The sequence below is a fragment of the Armigeres subalbatus genome, chromosome 3, assembly GCF_024139115.2.
Source record: "Armigeres subalbatus isolate Guangzhou_Male chromosome 3, GZ_Asu_2, whole genome shotgun sequence".
NCBI lineage: Eukaryota > Metazoa > Arthropoda > Insecta > Diptera > Culicidae > Armigeres > Armigeres subalbatus.
In genome coordinates this window covers 359478597-359503546 of record NC_085141.1, presented here as the reverse complement: position 1 = coordinate 359503546, position 24950 = coordinate 359478597, and the positions used below count along the sequence as shown (strand labels likewise).

Below are 24950 nucleotides of genomic sequence, written 5' to 3'. Positions count from 1 at the left end.
TATCGCCGACCTTCTTCTCAGAAAGCCGAATTGCTTACTCTACAATCCTGCTGCCTCCCCCACGTACGGGGACAGCCTTAGGATTAACTTCTCCAGCGTCCTCATTCTAGCATTGAAACAGACAATATCCTGCTTTAGCGTAGCTAGCCGCAATTTACCACACTAACCACCGGAAAGTAGACAAAAAACCCAGAATAATCCACCTAGCGGTGATGGTGCCTTTCTCGTGTATTGAAAATGTATCAAGAAAAGCACATTCATTCATTCATTTATTTAGTTAACATCTAAACAGATAACACTGAATCAACAATTTGACGCCACAATGCACGGTTCGAGGCCGCATCTCTCCATCCTCGGATACGACCCACGCTCGCCAAGTCGTTCTGCACCTGGTCTGCCCATCTCGCTCGCTGCGCTCCACGCCGTCTCGTACCTGCCGGATCGGAAGCGAACACCATCTTTGTAGGGTTGCTGTCCGGCATTCTTGCAGCATGTCCTGCCCATCGTACCCTTCCGGCTTTAACTACCTTCTGGATACTGGGTTCGCCGTAGAGTTGGGCGAGCTCATGGTTCATTCTTCGCCGCCACACACCGTCTTCTTGCACACCGCCAAAGATCGTCCTAAGCACCCGTCTCTCGAATACTCAGAGTGCTTGCAAGTCCTCCTCGAGCATTGTCCATGTTTCATGTCCGTAGAGGACAACCGGTCTTATTAGCGTCTTGTACATGACACATTTGGTGCGGTGGCGAATCTTTTTCGACCGCAGTTTCTTCTGGAGCCCGTAGTAGGCCCGACTTCCACAGATGATGCGCCTTCGTATTTCACGACTAACGTTGTTGTCAGCCGTTAGCAAGGATCCGAGGTAGACGAATTCCTCGACCACCTCGAAGGTATCCCCGTCTATCGTAACACTGCTTCCCAGGCGGGCTCTGTCGCGCTCGGTTCCGCCCACAAGCATGTACTTTGTCTTTGCCGCATTCACCACCAGTCCAACTTTTGTTGCTTCACGTTTCAGGCGGGTGTACAGTTCTGCCACCTTTGCAAATGTTCGGCCGACAATGTCCATGTCATCCGCGAAGCAAATAAATTGACTGGATCTGTTGAAAATCGTACCCCGGCTGTTACACCCGGCTCTCCGCATGACACCTTCTAGCACAATGTTGAACAACAGGCACGAAAGACCATCACCTTGTCTTAGTCCCCGGCGCGATTCGAACGAACTGGAGTGTTCGCCCGAAATCTTCACACAGTTTTGCACACCATCCACCGTTGCTTTGATCAGTCTGGTAAGCTTCCCAGGGAAGCTGTTCTCGTCCATAATTTTCCATAGCTCTACGCGGTCTATACTGTCGTATGCCGCCTTGAAATCAACGAACAGATGGTGCGTTGGGACCTGGTATTCACGGCATTTTTGAAGGATTTGCCGTACAGTAAAGATCTGGTCCGTTGTCGAGCGGCCGTCAACGAAGCCGGCTTGATAACTTCCCACGAACTCGTTCACTAATGGTGACAGACGACGGAAGATGATCTGGGATATCACTTTGTAGGCGGCATTAAGGATGGTGATCGCTCGAAAGTTCTCACACTCCAGTTTGTCGCCTTTCTTGTAGATGGGGCATATAACCCCTTCCTTCCACTCCTCCGGTAGCTGTTCGGTTTCCCAGATTCTGACTATCAGTTTGTGCAGGCAAGTGGCCAGCTTTTCCGGGCCCATCTTGATGAGCTCAGCTCCGATACCATCCTTACCAGCTGCTTTATTGGTCTTTAGCTGTTGAATGGCATCCTTAACTTCCCTCAAGGTGGGGGCTGGTTGGCTTCCATCGTCCGCTGAACTGACGTAGTCATCTCCTCCGCTGCCTTGACTTTCACTGCCTGTACTCTCAGCGCCATTCAGATGTTCCTCGTAGTGCTGCTTCCACCTTTCGATCACCACACGTTCGTCCGTCAAGATGCTCCCATCCTTATCCCGGCACATTTCGGCTCGCGGCACGAAGCCTTTGCGGGATGCGTTGAGCTTCTGATAGAACTTGCGTGTATCTTGAGAACGGCACAGCTGTTCCATCTCCTCGCACTCCGCTTCTTCCAGGCGGCGTTTCTTCTCCTGAAAAGGCGGGTCTGCTGTCTCCGCTTCCGTCTATAACGTTCCACGTTCTGCCGGGTACCTTGCTGCAGCGCGACCGCCCGCGCTGCGTCCTTCTCCTCCAGAATCTGTCTGCACTCTTCGTCGAACCAATCGTTCCGTCGACTTCGACCCATATACCCGACGTTGTTCTCCGCTGCGTCGTTAATGGCTGCTTTAACTGTACTCCAGCAGTCCTCAAGAGGGGCCCCATCGAGCTCACCCTCTTCCGGCAACGCTGCCTCGAGATGCTGCGCGTATGCAGTGGCGACATCAGGTTGCTTCAGTCGCTCTAGGTCGTACCGCGGCGGTCGTCGGTACCGAACATTGTTGATGACGGATAGTTTTGGGCGCAGTTTAACCATCACCAGATAGTGGTCAGAGTCGATGTTAGTGCCACGATATGTCCTGACGTCGATAATGTCGGAGAAGTGCCGTCCATCAATCAGAACGTGGTCGATTTGTGATTCTGTCTGCAGTGGTGATCTCCAGGTGTACCGATACGGGAGGCTGTGTTGGAAGTAGGTGCTACGAATGGCCATATTCTTGGAGGCGGCGAAATCAATTAGTCGTAGGCCGTTTTCGTTCGTCAGCCGGTGAGCGCTGAACTTTCCAATAGTCGGTCTAAACTCCTCCTCTTGGCCAACCTGAGCGTTCAAATCTCCTATGATGATTTTGACGTCGTGGCTTGGGCAGCTGTCGTACTCACGTTCCAGCTGCGCGTAGAATGCGTCCTTATCATCATCAGTGCTTCCGGAGTGTGGGCTATGGACGTTGATTATGCTGAAGTTGAAGAACCGGCCTTTGATCCTCAACCTGCACATTCTTTCATTGATCGGCCACCACCCGATCACGCGCCTTTGCATATCGCCCATCACTATGAAAGCTGTTCCCAGCTCATGTGTGTTGCCGCAGCTCTGGTAGATGGTATGATTACCTCTAAACGTTCGCACCATTGATCCCTTCCAACAAACCTCCTGCAGCGCTACGATGCCGAATCCACGATCCTTGAGCACATCGGCGAGTATGCGTGTGCTCCCGATGAAGTTGAGAGATTTGCAGTTCTGCGAACCGAGTTTCCAATCGCTAGTCCCTTTTCGTCGCAGTGGTCTTCGCCGATGGTTCCGGTCCGTACTCTCTAGTTGGTTGTTCGTTGCTTATGATTTTTTGAAGGCTGGCTTGCAGGGCCTGACACCAAACCCCCTAAATTTCCGGAGGGCCATTCCTCCTTATTTCCGGTGGACCATGGTGCACAGTTTCACTTAGAGTCCCTCGCTGGCACTCGGACGATGATCAGCCGCCCCTAACATGGAGAACAGACGCTGTTGTGAGCCGATCCTGACATGGAGAACAGACGCTCAATAAGATTTGCACCTCCGGAGAGGAGCAAACCACCCCTTCCCTGTCAGCATACGACCATAGTTCCCACCGGGGTTGGTTACCCGATCTTCCCTAAGGTTGCTCGTATCCCGGCCAGCACCGCGGGGAGGTAGGGATAGGAGTTGCTGGGTAAGAGGCTAAGGACCGCGAGATGGGGTCTATTTTATTCCTTCAGGTACGCGAAGTACCAATGGTACGCTTTACCCAGCATTTGCCGTGCCAAGCACATAAGAGAGGTCAAAATTGCACTTTAGGGATTCATTTATTTCCATCAATTCACATTTATTTGCGTTCATTTGAATGCATTGCAGCAGTTTAAAAAAAAATGACTTTTGACTTTCGCTCCTGGCAGTCATTGCGTTGGACAATATTTGGCGGTATGTACATTACAGCCCCAAATATTGTTTTAGATTTTATAAAAGTTTACAAAATATGTAAAGAACCTTGCAAAATTATGGGCATTTCTAGATTTTCGTATGAGATCTGTAGAAAAATAATCCAGAACGGGAGAAAAAAAATAAATGCAATAACCTACACATATTAGGCTGACCAGATCATTTCGGTGATAAAACGGGACAAACGCACTTGCAAAACGGGACATGGACACGGGACATGTGACAAAATTCAAGAGCTGTGGAAATTTCAAAATGTCATAATTTTCTTAATTTTCAATTTCCGTGTGAAAGTTAGAGAAAATTTTTAGAGTGGATCATTCACCAACATAACTATTATATTAAGTTAGTTGGGAAAAATACTAAACTACAATTATACTCATATTACTCATACTACTCATATTTTCCAATTCTGAACAATTGAAAATAACAAAAAATAGTCAAAGTATTCTGTCTAAAGCCTGGGCATTAGAGAGATAAGAAAAAATAAGTTTAGGGAAAAAATGTCAAAAGACAAATGCGTATAGAGCAAAAGAGTAGAATTATTGATTTCCCCTGCTGAAAACCTTTTCGTGAAATAAGTGAGGGAAAATCTGCGGATAAGAAGAACAAGAATCTCAACAAGAAAATTACATAATTGTCAAATCTTATCAATCACAGTCCCTTTTCATCGAAATTTAAATGAAGCTAAAAGTAAGCTCACATCTCGGTAATCTTGGTAATCATGTCCCATGTGCTTCCAAAAAGACGGGACTCAGGCAATTTCATCGCGAAAAGTAAAATAATTCCTAGCTAACTTATAGGCTGGTTTCCAGCTCAGAGTCTCGGAGATATCCGCCGGACTTTTCTTCAATAAAATCCCATAAATCCCGCCCACACATATGGCAGCGAAGAATCATTTACCTCGCAAAAAAACAAAAATCGAAAATGAACTTAATCTGGAAATTAGAACGTCTATCCCTGCACTTAATTTTATTGACGTTGAGGCGTGACCTGGTTTTCAGGAAATACTTGCCTACCAAGTTACCGCATCCGTTCAATCACCAGATGAAATTAGCCAAATTTTAATGCCTTTGGAATAAGGAATTTAAAAAAAAGTCATTCGAATGAAATTGTATGATAAAATTTCCCGTTGTCACCTGTTGTCATTAACTGTTAAAATCGATCCATGCAAAATACATAACGGCATAGATAGATAGCATTATTTTAAAAGCAACACTAATAACATAACATCTCACATTTTTTTTATGGATTTCGTCCACTTTTTTTTGTATTTGGTTGGTATTAGATTCTTGCTTAAAGTATTGAATTTGTTTGAATAATATTCTGGAGCCCTTTGGAAGAATCAATGAAAAAACTGGACAAATTGAGACAAAAGTCTAAAAACGGGACTGTCCCATTAAATACGGTACGTATGGTCAACCTAACATATGTTCGAATAATAATTGAGCAGTTAAAAAATGTGTACCGAGTTTCTGGAATCGGACAATCGGACAAATACGGATAAAACCCAACCTGGAGCGGAAGTGTTGCTAATTTGAAGCAACTGCTGGACCTAGTTGAGTCATAGAAATACAACTCTGGATCAAGAAGAACTTTATGTTTATGTTTATTGTATAGATTCAGCAGTTAGCAGTTGTCAGTCGTTTGGAGGTACTGTTGTGGTAGGAATTCCTATCGGATGCAGCATTCAGGATTAGAACTATACTTCTAGACAAGTAGAAACATCCGTAAAGAACACTCATTGTCATTAAGAGCATTCTTCTCTAACCAATTAATTTCCTACTTTACTTAAAATTCATTTATGTTTTGAATTTTTGTTGTTGTTTGTATAATATTTTACATTTTAAGTGGTTGGCCACTTGGCCCTTTAAATTTGGTTCTGTTTTTATGTTTGGTTGATAATTGTATTGTAATTTTGAAAGTTCATCTAATAGCCTTAAGATCAGGGATTGAATCCAATAGAGAATGAAAAAGTCTCTCACTTATCATCTCTGTATACATATACGATATGTAGCATACCATGAGAGACTTTTTTCGCAAGCTGTCATGATAAAGAACTGATTCGGGAGGCTATATCTGATGATATACATAAAGCTCCAAACGCGGGGAGCACCAGTTCTGATGATGCATTTCAATTTGTTCTACACAGCGTGCCGTCCCCAACACGAACAAAGCGAGAATCATCACTTCTCTGTGGGGGCTGCGATTTTCTTTTTCTTTCGCACAAGTATTTACAATAAAAATTTGATCACCTAAATTGGAACGAACGCCCTAATTGCAGCTTGTTCCGAGGATAAGCAACGGGCCCTGAACCGATTTTTACACTCATCAAAGCGCCCGTGAAGTGTTTTGACACCAGCCAGACGGTGGACCTCAGAAGTTCGTGTCCTGGGAGGAGTGTTGAGGATCATCTTCAGGGACTTGTTTTGCACTCGTTGGAGTTTCAGATAATAAGTTTAAGGTGATTTTACAATAAAGCCTGAAATCGGCCATTTTGTAAACCACGTGCTTTTCCAATTTTTTTTTTTCGAGTGCACGAGATGAAAGAACCATAACGCGTATGGGGCTGAAATAATGGTAGATCGTTCGCTTAGTTATGCTGAACAATCATAATTTGAGTTTCGGCACTGTACAAAAACTATTACGCCCGATTTGGGCTTTTGGAAATGTATGTAGATAAACGTGTGGTGAATTTGCAATTCACCACGGACTTCATTCTATAATCACCTTAAGCACAGTTCTCTCAGACCGTCGTATTCGATCACATTGAGGATGATTTGTTTGGTGCAGCAAGCTTCGACAGATAATTTTTGATGATTTTCACCAGGTAGCTGGGAAGATTGTATTGTTGTAGTTCGAACATTAGACCATTATACCATGCATTGTCGAACACCTTCTCAATATCGAGTAAGGCTTTGGCGTAGGTTTTTGAGACAAACTTGTTCCGTCCGAGGACGTTGGTTACTCGGGTTATCTGGTCATCTGGTGTACGGTCGACCGCGTCGGAAACCAAACTGTTTCTCGGGCAAGATGTTGCGGTGTTCGGAAGACTCAAGTAACCGGCTGTAAGTCGCCTCTTCGAATAGCTTGGATAACCCTGGGAGAAGGCTGATAGGGCGATAGCTTTTAGGAGAGGAAGCATTCTCCCATGCTTTCGGATGGGGATAGCTTTGACTGACTTCCTGGACGATGGGAAGTAGCTGAGACAGAGACATTGATTGAACATCAGCGAAAGGTGCTCGAAAAACGAAGAACTCATATGTTGGAGCCTGAAGCCTTCATGTTATTCGATGGTTTGATATAGGCCATCAATTCGTCAGCTGAGATCTCCAACTCTCCCGAAAAGTCAATGGGAGTAAGATGAATGTTGTTAGCATGTTCGTTAACGGCTGCTTCATATGGACTGCCGATGTTCTGTCCAAGATTATGTGAGCTGACAACGTCCGTCTGGACGTCTATTTCGGTGACCTTCTCTGCAAGAGTTTTAAAGCGATCGTTAGAGCCATTGTTGTCTAATGGGATTGAAAATGGCTTGGATTTTTGAATTTTGTTTATTTTTCAGTACGGCTTAGCACAGTCAGGAAGAACGCGGATCTAATTGGAGAAATTACTATTTCTAAGGTCCACCATTCCCGCCTGAAAGATTTTTGTCAAACGATTGCAACGTGTCTTATGCCTAGGCTACCCAGTACGATGGTACTGCCTTCGAGTGGCACTTCGTAGACGGATCAAATCTTTGGAGAGTGTATAGAAGGTCAGAATATTGCTTAGGGGTCGTACACTAGTTACGTAAGCACTTATGGGAGGAGGGGGGTTCTGCCATTTTCTTTCGCTCCATATAAATTAAAAATGATTTGTATGAAAAAAATCTTACATTGGTGGAGGGGGGGTTGAAAAACCCAGAAAAAATTCTTACGTAATTAGTGCACGGCCCCTTACCTGTCGAGCCTTTGGCACATGTTGCATGGAGCCCACTTTCGCTACCACCGGATTGTGATCCGAGATGAGCTCCGGTAGACGACCGGCTGCGAGATATAGTCATTTATGTTTGTGATATGTAAGTCGATTGTTGAATGGACGCCGTAGCGACTCAGCCGAGTGAAGGAGTCCGGGCTCAGGATCGTGTAGTGGCCTTCCTCGTTGTTCCTGATAATTCCGTTTCAATTGCCACACTTGTTGCAGCTCGGTTTTATGCGACAATTCGTGCCTATAGTTGAATCACTCAGTGCACTGCATGACGTCGTGGTCAGTCAACGGCGGTATGGTTGACTATCCCGACCACCTTCCAGTCCGTGAAGGTGGTAGAGCCATGCTCGAGATAGACCAAATCAAGCTAGTCGCGATACTTTCTCGTCTTGTCGTGACGAGCGATTTCATCACCACGACTGGCTTGAGTACGTGGATGGGCTCCTTTTCCTCCATGTCATAAAGCCCTCGCAGCAAAGCCTAAAGCGGCTTCGTGCCGAGGAGGTCATGAGTGTAGAACTCATATCTGTGGACCTCGAGGAGCTCCACGGCCGACTTGTGATGGTCAGTGTTGGTCGCCATCACTGCAGAGCCGGAATGTACAGTTTAGGCCTTTCGTGGTTAATTCCCGGAGCTTAGGTCGTAGTTCCGGCGGGTCGCCTCTAGTGAAAACCGCATTGGATTGTGGCAGCTGCGACTGCTACTTCCTCCGTTTTTTCGCCAGCTGATTGCCCGCATCATCGTCGCGCAGCTCCGAAAAGATGTTGCTGGCTCCAACGGCAGTGAGCCTTAGTCTAGTCTAGTCTAGTCTAGTCTACACATACACAGCCAGCTTATGACAGAATCCTGGAAAGTGACAGACTCGACTACATCTATCGCCTTTCTTGTCAATATTTATGTTTGAAGCACATCATAAATATATGTAGTTCAAACATAAAAGTTGCCAGGTCTACTGTGCAGCGTTGTTGAAAATACCTGTGAGAATGAATTCAAAACTTGATTTCACAATTAAGCCATAGAACGGGGACATCTCGTACCAACCGTTGTGTTAACTTTATTAGGTGATGCTTGTTAAATCGTTGGGAGTGAATTAGTTAAGATGGTTAATGTTCACTCCTAGGGGCCTCAACGTCTTGGGATGGGACACAGTTTTTAGTCTAGTATCCTGGCTTATACACTGATGAACAAAAGTATTGGTATGAATTAATACAGATTACTATAAAAACCTGACGAATACTTATGTTCATTAGAGTACATATAAGCCTAGGTTCAAGCGCCATTACTCGCCTTCTTTAACGAGAGAAAAGAAACAAAAGTGCGCTCTGAACCTTACTTACAACCGGGTTCCTTACTTGCCCGTATTTAGCAACGCCACTGGATAGGTTCCATCATTTTGATTGCGGATTCTTGTTTAAAGCTTTAAAACTCTCATAAGCTTAAGTTAAAAAAGTTAAATTAAAATTGTCTTTTTCGTCGAGTTAAGTACCTACGAGACACTGTCGAAATAATTATCTGCAAAGATTACAACGTGGTGGAATTAAATATAATTGTACTTAATTCGTCTTATGACGGGTGGTTTCATCAGTTTTTCAATATTTCATACAGCAACGCAGAGCTTCTATGGAATGGTTGCTATTCACAGCCACTAGTTTTAGTAGCCTGGAAAAGTACTTTGCTATTGATCTAAACAACTGAACAATTGGCCTTTGTTTTTCCAATATACATAATCATCATCGTTATCAACTAGAAATTTTCCCTTTGGGCAAAAATTGAGGAAAAAAACCAACTCCCAGAGCGACGCAAAAACTACATCTCAAAAGCAGTGCACACATACAACATTGAATGGGTCCTTTGGAGGGCGAACGAAACGGCCATCCAACCCCTCGAAAGCATGTCACAAGAAACAAGCTGACGACGACGATGACGAACTGGTGCGCGATTGTTTACTTGTGTAGACGAGGAACGAGTTCTTAAGAGCCAAACGGGGCCAAGCAGTTAGACATAATACCCGGAGACGATATACCTACTCACGCAACGGCGGGCTGCTGCTGCTGCTGCTGGCAGAAGACAATAGCAGGAAACATTTTCAAACGCCTCAAGGACGCGCTGTTCCGCAAAAGGATTCCGTAATGGATCGCCTCCTGCCTTTCTTTTATGAACCAGGATTGGAAAATAATAGACGTGTTTTTTTATGTTCGGTTTCAACGGCTTACAAGTTTTTATAGATTTATGCTGCGTTGGTGATTTTGCCATAGCACAATGTGACCTAAATAAGGCATTACTTGCACATGTCCAGACTATATAATCTTATTTTTCTTCTGCCATGGCTTTACAATCCTATTGGAACTATGCCTGTGTTTCATGCTGAGCGTTTCCACAGTTAACCAAGGAAACTTCGTATCCCTATCAATGTATTATTTTTTTAGTAACTTGGAATGCACAACAGTGCACAACACCAAGAATCGAACTCGCTATTTCTGTATCGGCACTCTATCGCCTTTGATCACAAGGTCAACATGAGAGCCAGACTATATGTATAGCCGCAATAGTCGCAAACAAAAAGTAAGACATCCAGCAACGTAGACATACGCCTAATTGGAATGTTTGCGACAACTTTGTCGTGTGGCATCATGGTTTTCCTACTTGTATTCATAAGTAGTGAAACTACGTAGTTAGATTGATGGCAAATGTCCAAGTATGGAGGAAAATTTTATTTCCGCCTATAAATAGACCCACGAAATGCCGTTCATTCTTTGGCAATACCGCTTGAGACTTGTCCAGGCTATTTACATATGTTCTTCTAATTTTCACTATCCAACGCAACACGGGCAAGTGAAGTCGAATAAAATGTTCGAAATTCGAGCGCACGACAACACTTTGAAAATAATCAATCGCACCAAGCGACGAGTGGTAGCGATGATGGCCCATCAAGCTGGTGTTAACGGAAGCTATGATGTAGTTTCTTTGCATGACAAATTCGAATAAATAGAATACTAATTGCAATGATTTTTCCAAGAGTTTGTCCCTTTTTCTGCACCCTGGAGCAAAAGCTTGGATACTACTGGTTAACGTTTGCTGCAAAAAAATGTCCCATGGAAATTTAAAGCAATTTATCGTGGAAAAACAGATGAGTTTTAATTGAACGTTTATAATATTAAATTTCTCATAGAAGTCTACAAATATTTCGGGTGTCAATTAAGAATAAGATAACCAGTGGAAATTGAGCAGAAGGCATTTTTTGTGAAAATTCAAATCAAATTCCCGTGGAAAATCAGAACAATTTTCTGTACAAATTCAGACATTTTTCCCGTGAAAGATTCCTTGGAAAATAATTAGATTCAAATTCCAATAATTTTCCGTTGAAGTTCAAAAGAACTACTAATGAAAATTCAGTAGTTCTATTTTTCGTGAAAAATTCAGAGCAATCTCCCGTGAAAATTTCGAAGTAAAAATCAAATGAATTTCCCACGAAAAATAAAAAAAAATCCCGCGGAAAATCAAAAGATTTTCCTGTGCTAATTCAGAAGAAAATTTCTTGGAAAATAAGAAGAATTTCCCTTGAAAAATCAGATGAATTTATCTTGGAAAATCAGAAAATTTTCTTGTAAATATTCAGAAGAATTTTTCGTGGATATTTAGAACTAGTCGACCCGGCAGACGTTAACGTCTGCTAACGGACAATTGTCCTGCATAGTAGGCGAAAACGCGCGTTGTGAACTTCCCATGCGAATTTTCCATACGATTCTTAATTTTAGTTTTTCACGATTTACTCCATCTTACCCGTGATTTTTGCATAAGGAAATATTACCCGTCGGTTAAGATAACGAAAATATTTGCTGAAAGAATAAATAAAATCAATCAAACCGTTTTCGAGTTATGCAGATACGAACACAGACCATTTCATTTTTATTATATAGAAGAAGAAGATAGATTACCTTGCGTGGAAATTCAGACAAGTTTCCCGAGCGTATACAGAAGAAATTCAAATGTATTTCGTATTCTCTTCTTCTGGGCATGGGGTGATTACAAGTCGGACCTCCGAAGTTTGTGTCCAAAGTGTTGCTATACTTGGAGCACTTGATGCAGCAGACCTGGTATTTGGACAACAATGCAATGGGTTAACACCCATTTTTTCAACGATCGCTCCGCTGCCGTCATCGATATGACCACTGCAAGTCCCATCTTTCTATCCTGAAGTGGAGCTTTGTTTCCGATCTTCATGAAAGCAAACACCATTCAATTTCGGTCTCAGACCACGCCTCCCCTCTCACCATCTCTAGGAGACCTCGATGGCATTACAATAGCGCTGACTGAGAGACTTTTAAAAATTCTTTATTAAAGTGATTTTCCAACAACTATAGCGAGTACATCACTTCACTGAGAGACTTACGACCGCCATCTACGACGCATGTTATACTACAAAACCTCCCCATCACTTCCCGACTTCACTCAAATCGCCATAGATGGCCATCTCCTAAACCAGTAGCTTCCCATACCGACAGCTCTCGTTAGTGGTCGGATGAAACTCCTCGGGCGGGGAAAGCCCTCCAAGAGATCTGGAAGCCCTCCCTGGTCCTACTGGTAAGGTAAGCAATCTACAAAGAAAAGCATCACAAACAACGATCAGTCATCCAAGATGGGTAAAGCAAACAATCGGAGTATTTCCTCGAATTCGGTGAATTCGACCCAAACCGCCACCGAATTCTAAAGCAAAGTCATGCAAAGAGATCAGCTCCCATTCACCTCGATGTTCATCCAGCGGGTTTTAAGAAGTTTAATGCCGCCGGAACAGTTACACTTCACAATTTCCGAGTTCTTCCGGACATGTCGATGTCCCCAATTAATCAGCTATCTTCAGCTGCAGAGTTGTCAGACGAGGTAATAAAAAAATCTCAACTTGTCCCGTTCTTCATAGATTCTTCCAGAGAGCTCCAAAATATTATAAAAAATGTAAAAACCTATACCCATACGATGAAATTTTTAAAACTATTCTCAAAAATTATAAAAGCTATTTAATTTAAAACGGTAAGGGGCTGTATAATAAACACAATATTTCTTTTTGAAAGTTTATTTTGTAATATCACACTTAAAACACACTAGAAGAAAAGTCCAACTCCATGCTGCTTACCGTGTTTAATTAAATTGCTTTTAGAATTTTTGAGAAGAGTTTTAAAAAATCTCTGAACAAAGGAAGTGGACGAAACCCATGAAAAAATGTAAGATGTTTCATTCTTCTTCTTATTGGCATTACATCCCCACACTGGGACAGAGCCGCCTCGCAGCTTAGTGTTCATTAAGCACTTCCACAGTTATTAACTGCGAGAGTTCTAAGCCAAGTTACCATTTTTGCATTCGTATATTATGAGGCTAACACGATGATACTTTTATGCCCAGGGAAGTCGAGACGATTTCCAATCCGAAAGATGCCTAGACCGGCACCGGGAATCGAACCCAGCCACCCTCAGCATGGTCTTGCTTTGTAGCCGCGCGTCTTGCCGCACGGCTAAGGAGGGCCCTATAAGATGTTTCATTAGTGTTGCTTTTAAAAGAATGCTGTCTAAGCCGCTTTGCATTTTTTTGACTTTTCTTAAGGTTTTCAACAGATGCTTCTTCGGGAGATTTTTTCATACAGTTTCATTTCAAAAATTTAATATTCAGCCCGATTTCAAATACAATCCGGCGAAAATCTCCACGTGTCATCATTTCAATGACAGAGAAGTTTTTTTCATGTTTGGACAAGGGCTGCCCCAGCTCCACTCCTATACCAGACACTCTTCTGGATCTGGAATCCTATTTTATCTGACAAGTGAAAAACTACCCTGTAGTATATATTCTTGGCACTAAATTATTGACAAACAAACAAACAATTTCAGCTGAGTAAGCCAGATTTTTGGCTGAAGAAGACTAGTTTTAATAAGCGCTTCACTCGCCCCAAATGTTTGTTAGGTGACCACAAAGTCAAAGCACACGGAAGAAAAATTTCCCATGTAATTAGGAAAAATTTGTTTTAGCCCGAGCAAATTTTATAAATTTGAGAAGTCAAACACATAAAAACTCTAAATCGCCAATTCGCCCCGCCATCACCACCTACTGGAAATACTTTCGTCAAAACACCGTAACCAGTGAGGGAATAGAGTAAAAGCTATCAAAATAGAACTTTGAGTAATTAAACAAATTGAAACAAATTTTTGTATTTATGAACTATGAAAATCGGAATGAGAGATTCAACATGAAAGTTTTGGTATGTCAGCATATCGTGAAAAATGAAAAAAAAATGTAAATTTTGTAACAGTTGAAAAAAATTGTCGGTCGGTCAAAATGAGCAAAGAAGACATAAAAAATGTTAAATTCGCTTGCCATGAGACGAGCAAGTACTATTAAATTTGATTCAATCACTATGTAACAGTATCTGTAATGTTACTGGACAAGACACACCAACGCCTAATTGGGCGGCAGCCATTCGACGCAGGACTAAGGGGGTCTAAAACCATTTCTTCGATATATACCGAGTTTATTGTGACAAGCACCGAATATGCGCAATTACCACACACGCTCGGAGCTGGATTTCCACAGATGTTTTAAACATCTTAAATGTGTGATACTTCCGGACAATCTATTTGGGTTGATTTACCGAAAAATATCTCGAAATTCCGAGTTTCACGAGGAATAAACTTTTTAAAAGATGCGAGTTGGCTGTTGGTTCTAAGTATCTCGTACCTCGACTGATTGCCTTCCCCCTTTATTGTTGCCTTCTTCATCGAACCAATGATATGCCACTGAAGCTCATATATTGCTAATCATATTCATTTGCTACCCACTTTGCCCTTTGCCCCCGTGTTTTGAAATGAGGGTTCGATATTAGCTTGACAAATCATTTCCCTGCATTCCAACACCAAACACGAAGTGTTACCATTCAACCACAATCTTCTTTTCATAGGAAATCCTTTAAGTATACGATTTTCAGATCTGCGATCTTCTTTTCATAGGAAATCGTTTAAGTATACGATTTTCAGATATGAAAATCTAAAACTATTTATCGAGTGTTATGTCTGTTTATCTGTGCGTACACGCTAAGTTTTTTTTAGCTCGGCAAAATCAAGCACCGCTGTAGTTCAGTAAATATAAAAATTTAATCGACAGAAAACGGACACCGGATCGTCACTTTTACTAAGATTTCGGAAAAAATCATGTATGTTGAAACTTGACGGTGGCCACCTCCGGAGAATAAACAAAAAATGCTGAGAAAGTGAAAAGTGAGTGAGTGAATATATTCAAGAGTAAGAGAACTAAAATATACGGCACGGCTCTGGTCGCTTTTGTTATCTGACCAGCAGATTATTCTTGATGACTCAATCTTACCCCCTGGACCAATTGTCATGCCGAATGTAATCAATCTCTGATTTAGTTATATTCTCCGGCGTATAACCTCGTTCTCCAATACTTGAATTACATTATACGAATGAGGAGTCTAATAAAACAGAGGTATTTCATGATTCGGAGATGATATTATGTAGATGTTTATAATTAGAAAAGTTGGATATTTTTTCACAACATACACAAATTGATGTTCAATAATGGTTCAAAGATGAATTAAATACAGAAAACCAAAAAATTATACCAAAATTTAAGCTCACCTCCTCAATGGTGATCAATGTTGTTATTCTGTTGATTTTAACTGTTACGGGTCGCTATCAGTAATGAATAGACTATAAATACACCTAAGATTTTTTTTTCAAAGTTTGGTTTTACTCGATTAAGACCTTGAAGCAAATTCGAGGTTAATCGAGAACTTAATGAATTCCAACCGCGTAAACTTGGGTGTACAAGAAATAGTTAGTGTATACAGTCGAAATTTTGTCAGACAAGATTTGAAGTGTTGTTTTTAATTTTTTAACAAGTTTGAATTTTTTTTCAACTAGACCGAGGAAAAACTGTAAGCAATTCTGAATCATTAAATGTTTAAAACTATTAATTTGCCGGAAAAAAATATAGAAATATTTTCTACTTTAGGGTTTTTTAGGATGCTAGGTTGAACCGAAGGAACCTCTCATTTCTCACTTCTCACTTTTCACTTCTCACTTTTCACTTCTCACGTCTCATTTCTCACTGTTATTCCTCACTTCTTATTTCTTATTTCTCACTTCTCACTTCCCCCTTTTCACTATTCACTTCTTAATTCTCATTCATTGACCTTTTAGTTCGTTCGTTCCTAATGACCGTTCCGCCTTATGGCCATTTGGCCTAATGACCACACTATGGCACTTTTTTACGAGGTTTTCGGAATCTAAACGATTTCCTTGCAAAAAAAAATTACGCGATTATTTTATGATTGTTTACGCCGGTTTTGGGATCTAAGTTTTTTTTTAAGAATTATAAGATTCACGCGTTTTAGAAACCATATCAAAAATTGAATGGTTTTGTTGCCAAAATCGAATGTTGCTGAAATAGAAGAAGAAGAAAAAGGTCTGTAATAATTATTGAGCTTGAATTTTATTTCTACATCTGCAATAAACCACTTGCAAGAATAACACGATTAAATATATCACCATTGACTGTTTCATAACCTACTCAGGCAGGTTAATAATCGACGCTTTTGTGAGAGAAAAAATAAGAAGATTCGAACATAATTCACTCGAGGAGTGCAAATCTTCTGAGACGACAGTTTATTTTCCACTTTTCCAGTTGATGACAACACTGATGATGGGTTGAATGAATCGAGTAGAATCAGTGACCCAGTTTCTACTGGGCTATAAAATTTAGGCGAGTGACTGCAGCGCTGTGTATCATCCAGTTTGAACCACAAACCGAAAAGGGATCGGATTAAACATGTACCGGCGAAGAACGTCGCGTTTTCACGAGTGATTTGTTTTATTGGTTACAGAGTTGTGAGTCGTGAGTTTACGTCTTTTTCCCTGCAGCAAGTAAAATATCCAATACGTGCGGTGCAGGTGGTTTAATCGATAGTTTGGCAAACATTTGTGAAGAAAGTTAAGCTCCTCCGAGAAGTGATCGAAGCTTAATTGAAAAAGTTGTAGAATTTGCAGAAAGACGCCGAAGAAAAAACAACATACCAGAAGCTGCTGCCAGCCGCCACCGGTCCTCACTTTGGATAGCGTCGCCCCCATTCCGATCGGCACGTGACAGGTAAGGTCTCTTCCGTACAGCATCGGAAAAGAATCAACTCATTAAAAATTTGGACCTTTATCAAAATTGTTGAAAGTTTTTGACACTTTCGTTTATAAATGATTCAAGAGCGCAAGCAAGCTTAAGCGACGATTTTACTAATATTCATTCTAACCACAGAAATGTAAATATGATGCTATATAAAAACGTTTTAGCGAGTAACTAAATATCTTATACTCTTATAATTGATTACAAGTTGACAATACGTTGAACCTTTTCCAGTACATTTGTTTGTAGAGTGAGAACTCCACTTTGAAATTAAGCCTCAAAATTAAGGAATGTTATTTTGCTGATACTGAAAAGGTATGCTGTCATTCTAACTGGAAAATGGACTGAAATTAGTAATAAAATGTCTATTTTAAAGGGGTGTGTCGAAGCGTAATTATCTTCCATCGAAATAGTCTTTACATGACATTGAACAAGAACAACTTTTTTTGTTCAGTGGAAAACTTTCAATGTGGAAAAAATTGCTTCGCTATTCAACTATTCGCCAGAGCTTTGACACCACTTATCACCTAATTGACACGTCTAGTTGGAAAAACACCAATCCATTATTTACTATGCTCTTCGGACTCGTGCACCAACCGAACACGGGTAAACCAAGGTTCCGAGAATTCGGGGCTGCTACATTAACGAACTAGACAGGGTGATGTTTTCGCATAAATATTTCCACTGCTTTTCCCATCCTTCTCGACTATATGTACTTGGAAACGTTTTGCAAAGATTCCGAACAGAGTAAAATACCACGCTTCTCCACCGGTATTTAGCAAAACCAGCACACTGTGCAACAGGTTGAATGTCTTACAAGAGCTTTCCTTTTGAGAGTAGCAAATTTATATGGACTCACAAAAGCAATTAATTTTATAATCACGCGATTAGTTTTTTCCTAAAACAACTAATTCAGCTAGCAATAATAGTGCTTTTCTATCTTAGACATCACCTTTTCTGGTTTAAATCAAGATTTCAATACAGAGATGAGCCAACCTAGGGCTGCAAATCTCTTAAATGAAGGTAAACAAACAAACAACATTTTATTCATTACTTTTGAACACTGGAGCCGACCGTTATAAAATTCAATAGAGATCATCTAAGCTTCAACACTTGTCGAATAAAACTTGTTTTGAGAAAATCGGTTTATAACCGTTCGGTAATTAGTTACAACTTTGTTATTCTACGGAGATACAAACTATCAAGTAAACTTAAATTGTCAAAAAAAATGTCTTCCCAATTCCCAAACATTCCTTTTTCCTTATTACATACAAAATAATTTACAATCTTCTACCATATTATGTATTCCACCCATTCCAGAAAACCGTGACATTGGAGAACGGAAACGGAAAACCAGCAGACACGTGGTACGAAACGGATCCACCGCCACTATTAGCACCCCGGATACCGTTAGAGGTACAACCCCAACGGCAGCAACGTCCAGCTCGGAAGCCGCACCTCCGCCGGCGGTCCCCATTCGGCAGCACTAGTACAAACTATGACCACTAAGGTGGACGGCCCTGGTGGTCCTCGGAACAACGGTCACGAAATGGCACCGCTCAATACGCGGGCCCGGGGCGATGGCACCCACGGTGTCACCATCATGCTGTCGCCGCCGGACCGTAACTCGGTCGGGTCGCGGGAGGGAGCCGGTCTCCCCGATGGCGATCCAGATCGGGCCGCCTGGTCCGGAAAGATGCAATTTTTCCTCAGTATTATCGGATACTCCGTCGGGTTGGGCAACATCTGGCGGTTTCCGTACCTGTGCCAGCAAAACGGTGGAGGTAAGTTCATTATTCACTTTGGAAGAGCCTTTGTCCCCATGTGGGTTTGACACCAGATCCCCGTTGTAATAGCAATTTGCAAAAATTTGGCAAAGCTCCGCGTCTGTTGTCAAAGTCATCAAGGAACACAAATTTCCGGGAAAAGCGGAAACCTTTTAAAAGTTGCTTCGCGCCAGTTGGGAAGCTGTGCGCGTGAAAGCAAATAATTCACTTTCTCAAACTCATCCCCTCGTCGTTTAACGAGCTGGGACAATTTTCAATAAGCAAGCAAATTTATCTAAGGCAAATTAATTGAAACTCATTTGAAATTTACACTCACATAGCGTCCTTTTTGTTGGCTCTATGCCATCGAATATTCTCTTCGATGGAAACCGAACCGGAGCAGTGATGATGATGTTGGCACTAGCATAGCGGAGGAGTTAATCGAACCGGATTCGATTGGAAAGCTGAATTTTGTCCAATTTTGTGCCGAATATTGCTACGCGTGCAATCTCCAACCGCCACATGTTGTAGGTGGGTTGACATATTGTAAAAAAGGAAAATGATCAAATACCTTATTTATTTATGTTTTTATTTTACAATATTGAATAATGTTAGATTGGAAAAAAATGAATTTCTAACATACTGAATAGATAGACAATAAAGAATAAACGAGAGGAAATAAGGACACCAATAACGGATACACTCCAAAATCAATAAAAAAAATAATTTCAAAAATGGAATGCGAATGAATTGATAAAAATACGGTAAAACAGTTCACTTGAGATTCTACTTAAAGGTCTTAGAATTCGCTTAACTTTCGCCTGTATTAAGTTCAACATCGTATGAAAAGATATGTTGGTCCGCCAATCCGAGCGAAATGTAAACCGCTAGAATAGGATGGAAGGGCGGGGAAATCTATTTTTGTAAAAAGAGTCTACAATCGAATCGGAGGTTCCTTCTGTCGGAGATAACAGCTTTGCCAAACCGTAACATCTGTATAGAGGGATTACAATCATCAATCAATTACAATCACTCCAGTAGTTTTTTTATCCAATTTTGAATTTCATTAACCCAACTATTGGTCCCTATTTCCCTAGAAATCATAAAGAAAATATGCAATTAATTGGTGATTTTGAATCTTTCTTCCTTCAATGAGCAGAAGCGGATTCAAGAATAAAGAACTTTCAGTAATTTTAATGATCATTCAGCCCGATCTAGATATTTTTTAGAGATTCCATAGAAAAACTAGAAATGCCGCCAACTCTATGAGGTTCCACACGTATTTTGCAATAGACAATATCTCAAAATTTCTTGGGGGCTGTAATCTACATACCACCGAATATTGATTGTTAATTGCAGCATCACAAGTCATATTGCACATTTTGGAATCCTTAGTAAGAAAAGGGCGCCCAATCAAGTTTTCGCCAAGGGTGCTGGTAATCCACGCTACGGCTCTGGTAATCAATCAATGGAGTTCAATACAATTTGTCTAAAAATACGATACATATTAAGATATTTAGTAGATTGAGAGTTCGACTGCTAATGTTAGAGTATTTTTGAGGTTTTGGTTTTTCAGTCTATGGGTGTTTTAGAACAACCGTTTAAGATCTGTCAAACGTTTCGGCAAATTGTGGAATGAAGGCAACAACAATTTGCCGAAACGTTGGGACAGATCTTAAACGGTTGTTCTAAAAAAACCACAGACTGAAAAGCCAAAACCTCAAAAATACTCATATTAGGATAAAATTAATTTTTTTTCTGTTTGTTTTTTTATTCATTCCTAACCAACCAGTTGTGGTTAACCCTATTTATTTATATTTAAGCTTAAAGGACTATATTCAGGGATTGAATCCTAAAGAGAAAGAGCAAGTCTCTCACTTATCATCTCTGTATACATATACGATATGTAGCATACCGCGAGAAACTTTTTTCGCAAGCTGTCATGATAGAGAACTGATTCGGGATGTTATACCCCATGATAAATTTCTTTTAAAAAGCTCCAAATGTGGGGAGAACTGGCTCTGATGATGCAATTCAACTTGTTCTACACAGCTGTACAGTAACCAACACGAAAGGAGAGAAAACAAAGCGAGAATCACCATTTTTCTGTAAGGGCTGCCTATCTGATTCTGTTTTTTCGCACTTGTATACAAGTTTGATAAATTTGTTGTCATGGCTTGTTATGATTCGGAACAGTTTTTGCCTCTCTTTTATCGTTGTTCGTTATCTATTGAGAGCGTTTTCTGCAAACCCTGACTATATTAAATTCCAGAGTTCACTTTTGTAATCAATTACAGCTTTCAAGTACTGGGTTTTATACAACTTCGAGGTACACTCAACCCTCTTTTTACAGCACTTCTTTATACGTCACTTCATTTTACGCCAGCTTACGTAAAAAGAATTTTAAACATAATTAACCTTCAAAAGTGAATATATACGAAGGCACTCTTAGAAACCCATTGAACTAAGAAAATATTGTGCATCTTCAACAATTGTTCCATTCCAGGTCATCCAAGAAATCCCTGGAGTATAGGCCTTGAGGTCCACATGCATAGCCAAAGGGATGTTACCTTTTTTTAAATGGTTAATCCCCTTTTAATCCGTAGATTCAAACTGGATATGCCTTCAGTAACTGTTTCGTTGCTGGTCATCCAAGAACTCCCTGGTGTATAGGCCTTTAGGAAAATGGCTGATATCTCTTTTAAAAAATGGTTCATGCCCTATTTGATGTATTAACCCAAATTGGATACGCCTTCAAAAGCTGTTCCTTTCCAGGTCATCCAAGCATTCCACGGAATTTAGGCTTTGAGATCTACACATAGGACTGTTATCTATTTTTAAAAATGAGTCATGTTCTTTCAAATCCGTAGATTCAAACTGGATACGCCTTGAGTAACTGTCCCATTTTAGGTAATCTAAAAACTCCCTGGAGTATAGGCCTTAAAGTCTACACGCATTGTTATGAAAACTCATATGTGAATATGTACGTTATGTGGAAGATATTGATTTGGAAAATGTATTGGAGGTAACCACTTTCCCTTCGATGGGACTCGAACCCATGACTCTACAGTACGCTAGACTGGTTCTTTAACCAACTAAACTACGAAGGACCTCCGTCGGCCTTCGCAACCTAGCGGCTACTGAACGAGCTCGAGATTCCCAAATTGGACGCATAGTCAAATCACTCGCAATCCATTTCTCAATCCAATACTTCCACATGTGTATTGTACACGTCCACATTAGAGGAGCGTGAGTATTTAGAATGTCTGGCGGCTATACACATTCTTCATCAGCAACGGTACTGATCAAGTGAGGTTGTGTAAGCTATTTGCCAGTCGGTCGTCAAGCTCAGGACAGTGGTTCGCTCCAGAACAAAGGTTGGCCAAAACCTCAAAATGTCCCTAAAAATATCCCTTATGTTTGTATTATGGTATTTTGATGGTTTTTGTCACATACGGACTTGAAAGTGGGTGTTGGAAGCACTACTTTGGCAATATACAGCCGTTTTAGGCATCTCTGTGAATAGTAAATACTTTCATTTTACTGCTAAATTTCGCTAAAGCAGATTGTTTCGCAACAAAGATGATCTCACTTGCCATAAAACTAGTTAATACTATTCCATTTAATTCCATTACTTGATTGTTACTTCACAGTTACGTATTTCGACTTCAACAGTAAGGCCGTTATTGGTTTTCTTACTTGACTCAAGTTGGTGGAATTAAATGGGATAGTACAAACTCGTCTTTTGAAAAGTGAAAAAAAGCTATAAATAATGTTCGTATCAAAAGACTTGCTTGTAAATACTGGCTGTGCATGTGCTAAGACAAATAATTTTATTTGGAACATCCACAATTATGGAATATTTTTGAAAAAAGTTGTATTTGAAAAGAATCAATTAATTTGAATGACAAACGAACAAATTTTACTACAACTGTGTACTTACATTTTTATTCTTCATAATCTTGACTCGAAACAGGGTTTTCCTTTTCCTTTCTTGGAGAAAGTTTTGAAAATAAGAAACCTTGTGTGTAATATTTTACAGTCGTTTGGGAAGAAAACTATCCAATTATTTCACTTAAAACAGCAATATAAGCATTCAAATAAAAGTATATAAATGATTCCGTCATTGAATAATTATGATACGAGATCATTTCATTTTTCAGCTTTCATTACATGTTTTAAATATTAAATAATTAGGGTAAAGGGGGGCAATATGCTCTAGCTAAGCAAACACTGCTCTATTGTCTCATTTGTAACGCTATTCATGGGCATTTTTACATTATGCAACAGTTAAATGAGATAGCTAGTTGATGCCATTCAAAAATTGTCAAAAATCTCAATCATATTGATAATATTCACATTTTAAAAAAGTGGTGATATTATGTTGGCAGAAAACTCATGAGGCAAAACGCCTTTTAGCTGACAGCTCTTAGGGAACAAATCACCATGCGTCGGCGAATCAGCATTCTGGTATGGATAGTGCGTGGAGACGCAAGTACATTGTAGGTTAGTTTTACTAAGGCGTTTTGCCTCGCCAAAATGTTAGATGTCCCTCCAAAATATGGAAATTTTCGGTTTTTCCGACCTTCCCATAAACTATTTTGAAACTTTTTTAGCCTAACCTACATAATTTTAAATCTAGTTTTGTTACGGCCATCTTAATGACGGTAAATATGAGGGAAACCACAAAAGGCGTTTTGCCTCGGGGGGGCGTTTTGGGGCTTCTTCCCCTATATCGAACGTTTCAGCTTCAATCTAATAATTTAAAAAATGGCATTTTTAAGGTTCTTGTGAACAAAAAATACGCATTTGTAAGGTTTCAATGAGAAACAGACCAAAAATACTATGCACATTTCAAACTAAAACGTTAAAAAAACACCTTATCGCAACTTTTCGCAAAACAAAATAGTGATGAATAGAAAGCTATTGCTTTAAGCTTTGTAATGAGCATAGAATTATCATGGGCACTCAACGGCGCCTATACTTTTGGAGCAGTTCAATTTAAAAATTGTGAGTATTTAAATTAATTTTATATTCAAAGTTAACTAAAATTGAGTTCTATCACCAATATTTGACATAGACATACTATTTAAGATCCCAACAATGCAGTCTTGAAATGATATTGGCGTTAGCGATGTAATTGAAGTCGTACGATGCTGATCTAAGCGCCTTGTCAAACAGCGTTTTTATTCAAAAATCTACATTTATGTTCAATTCAAAATGATGTAACAAAGTCAAAACTCAACAGAATTACTTCAAATTTTGAATTTGAATTACGTAAGTATTCTATAAAATGAGAAAAATATAATTCTGACGGAAACACGAATTTCGATTTTTGAGGCTTTGGCTGCTCTCGAACCATTGTGCACTGGCTCAGACCCGACCGCATTGCGTAGGCAAGAGCACGCAACTCAAGTTCAGTTCAATCAAAGGTAATTGCCTATTTCCGGGGATTAAACCACCCGACTTGGACGTTAATTTACAATGTTATGAAAACTCATATGTAAATATTAGAGTGGGGCGCAGTTGGATGGAAAAACGCAAACTTCGTCCGATCAAGTGAGATCAAGGTTTTTCTGAATCGTTTTGGGACCCCAATCAACTAGCATAGCATAGCATAGCATATGTGATTGTACAAATCGTGGGTGGCTATACAATGCTCAATTCAAGCTCCATCTGGAATAAGGGCGAATGTCGCAAGAGAAGACCCTCCCCGTCGACCCCCCCTCCCTTAAACAAAAGTGACAAGCAGCAGATCTCTCTGTGGTTTATCACTTCAGAACGAAAGAAAACAATGCGAACTTGCATTCTGAGGTGATAAACTGCAAAGAAACTCCCTGCCTGTCACTTTCATTCAAATGAGGGGAAGTCGACGAAGAGAACCCTCTCCCGCGACACCCGCCCCCTTACCAGACAGAGCTTGAATTGAGCAATCTACTGTATATTGTCGCAAATTGGTACTTGGGATTAGTACCTTTTCCTATACAGTAGCAGTTGTATACCTGGCCACGTCCTTACAATCACGGAAGGAAGGGAAGGAATGTTAGTTCAACATCTACTAGTGAAGATGCAGGGAACCCATACTACCTTCATAGATGTCTCGGGAAGGAAAATTTGTGTTAGTGGGAAAGGTGAATAATAGGGAGCTCTAT

General features: G+C 40.6%; 1 protein-coding gene across 10 annotated transcripts in view; it reads left to right on the top strand.

Moving 5' to 3' along the window:
* Positions 1-24950, top strand: part of LOC134226232 (sodium-dependent neutral amino acid transporter B(0)AT3) — a 161348-nt gene that overhangs the window by 34101 nt on the left and 102297 nt on the right. For 7 of the 10 annotated variants that reach the window (XR_009983429.1, XR_009983422.1, XR_009983428.1 and 4 more), the window contains exons 2-3: positions 16780-17005; positions 18353-18816. Coding sequence is in view for 3 of the 10 variants with exons in the window: in XM_062706855.1 (XP_062562839.1) it covers positions 18531-18816 (286 nt within the window). In the remaining 7 variants the exon portion in view is untranslated. Of the gene's footprint in view, positions 1-16742; positions 17006-18352; positions 18817-24950 lie in introns of all 10 variants that reach the window. The other 3 variants (XR_009983423.1, XR_009983427.1, XR_009983426.1) reach the window with 1 other exon arrangement.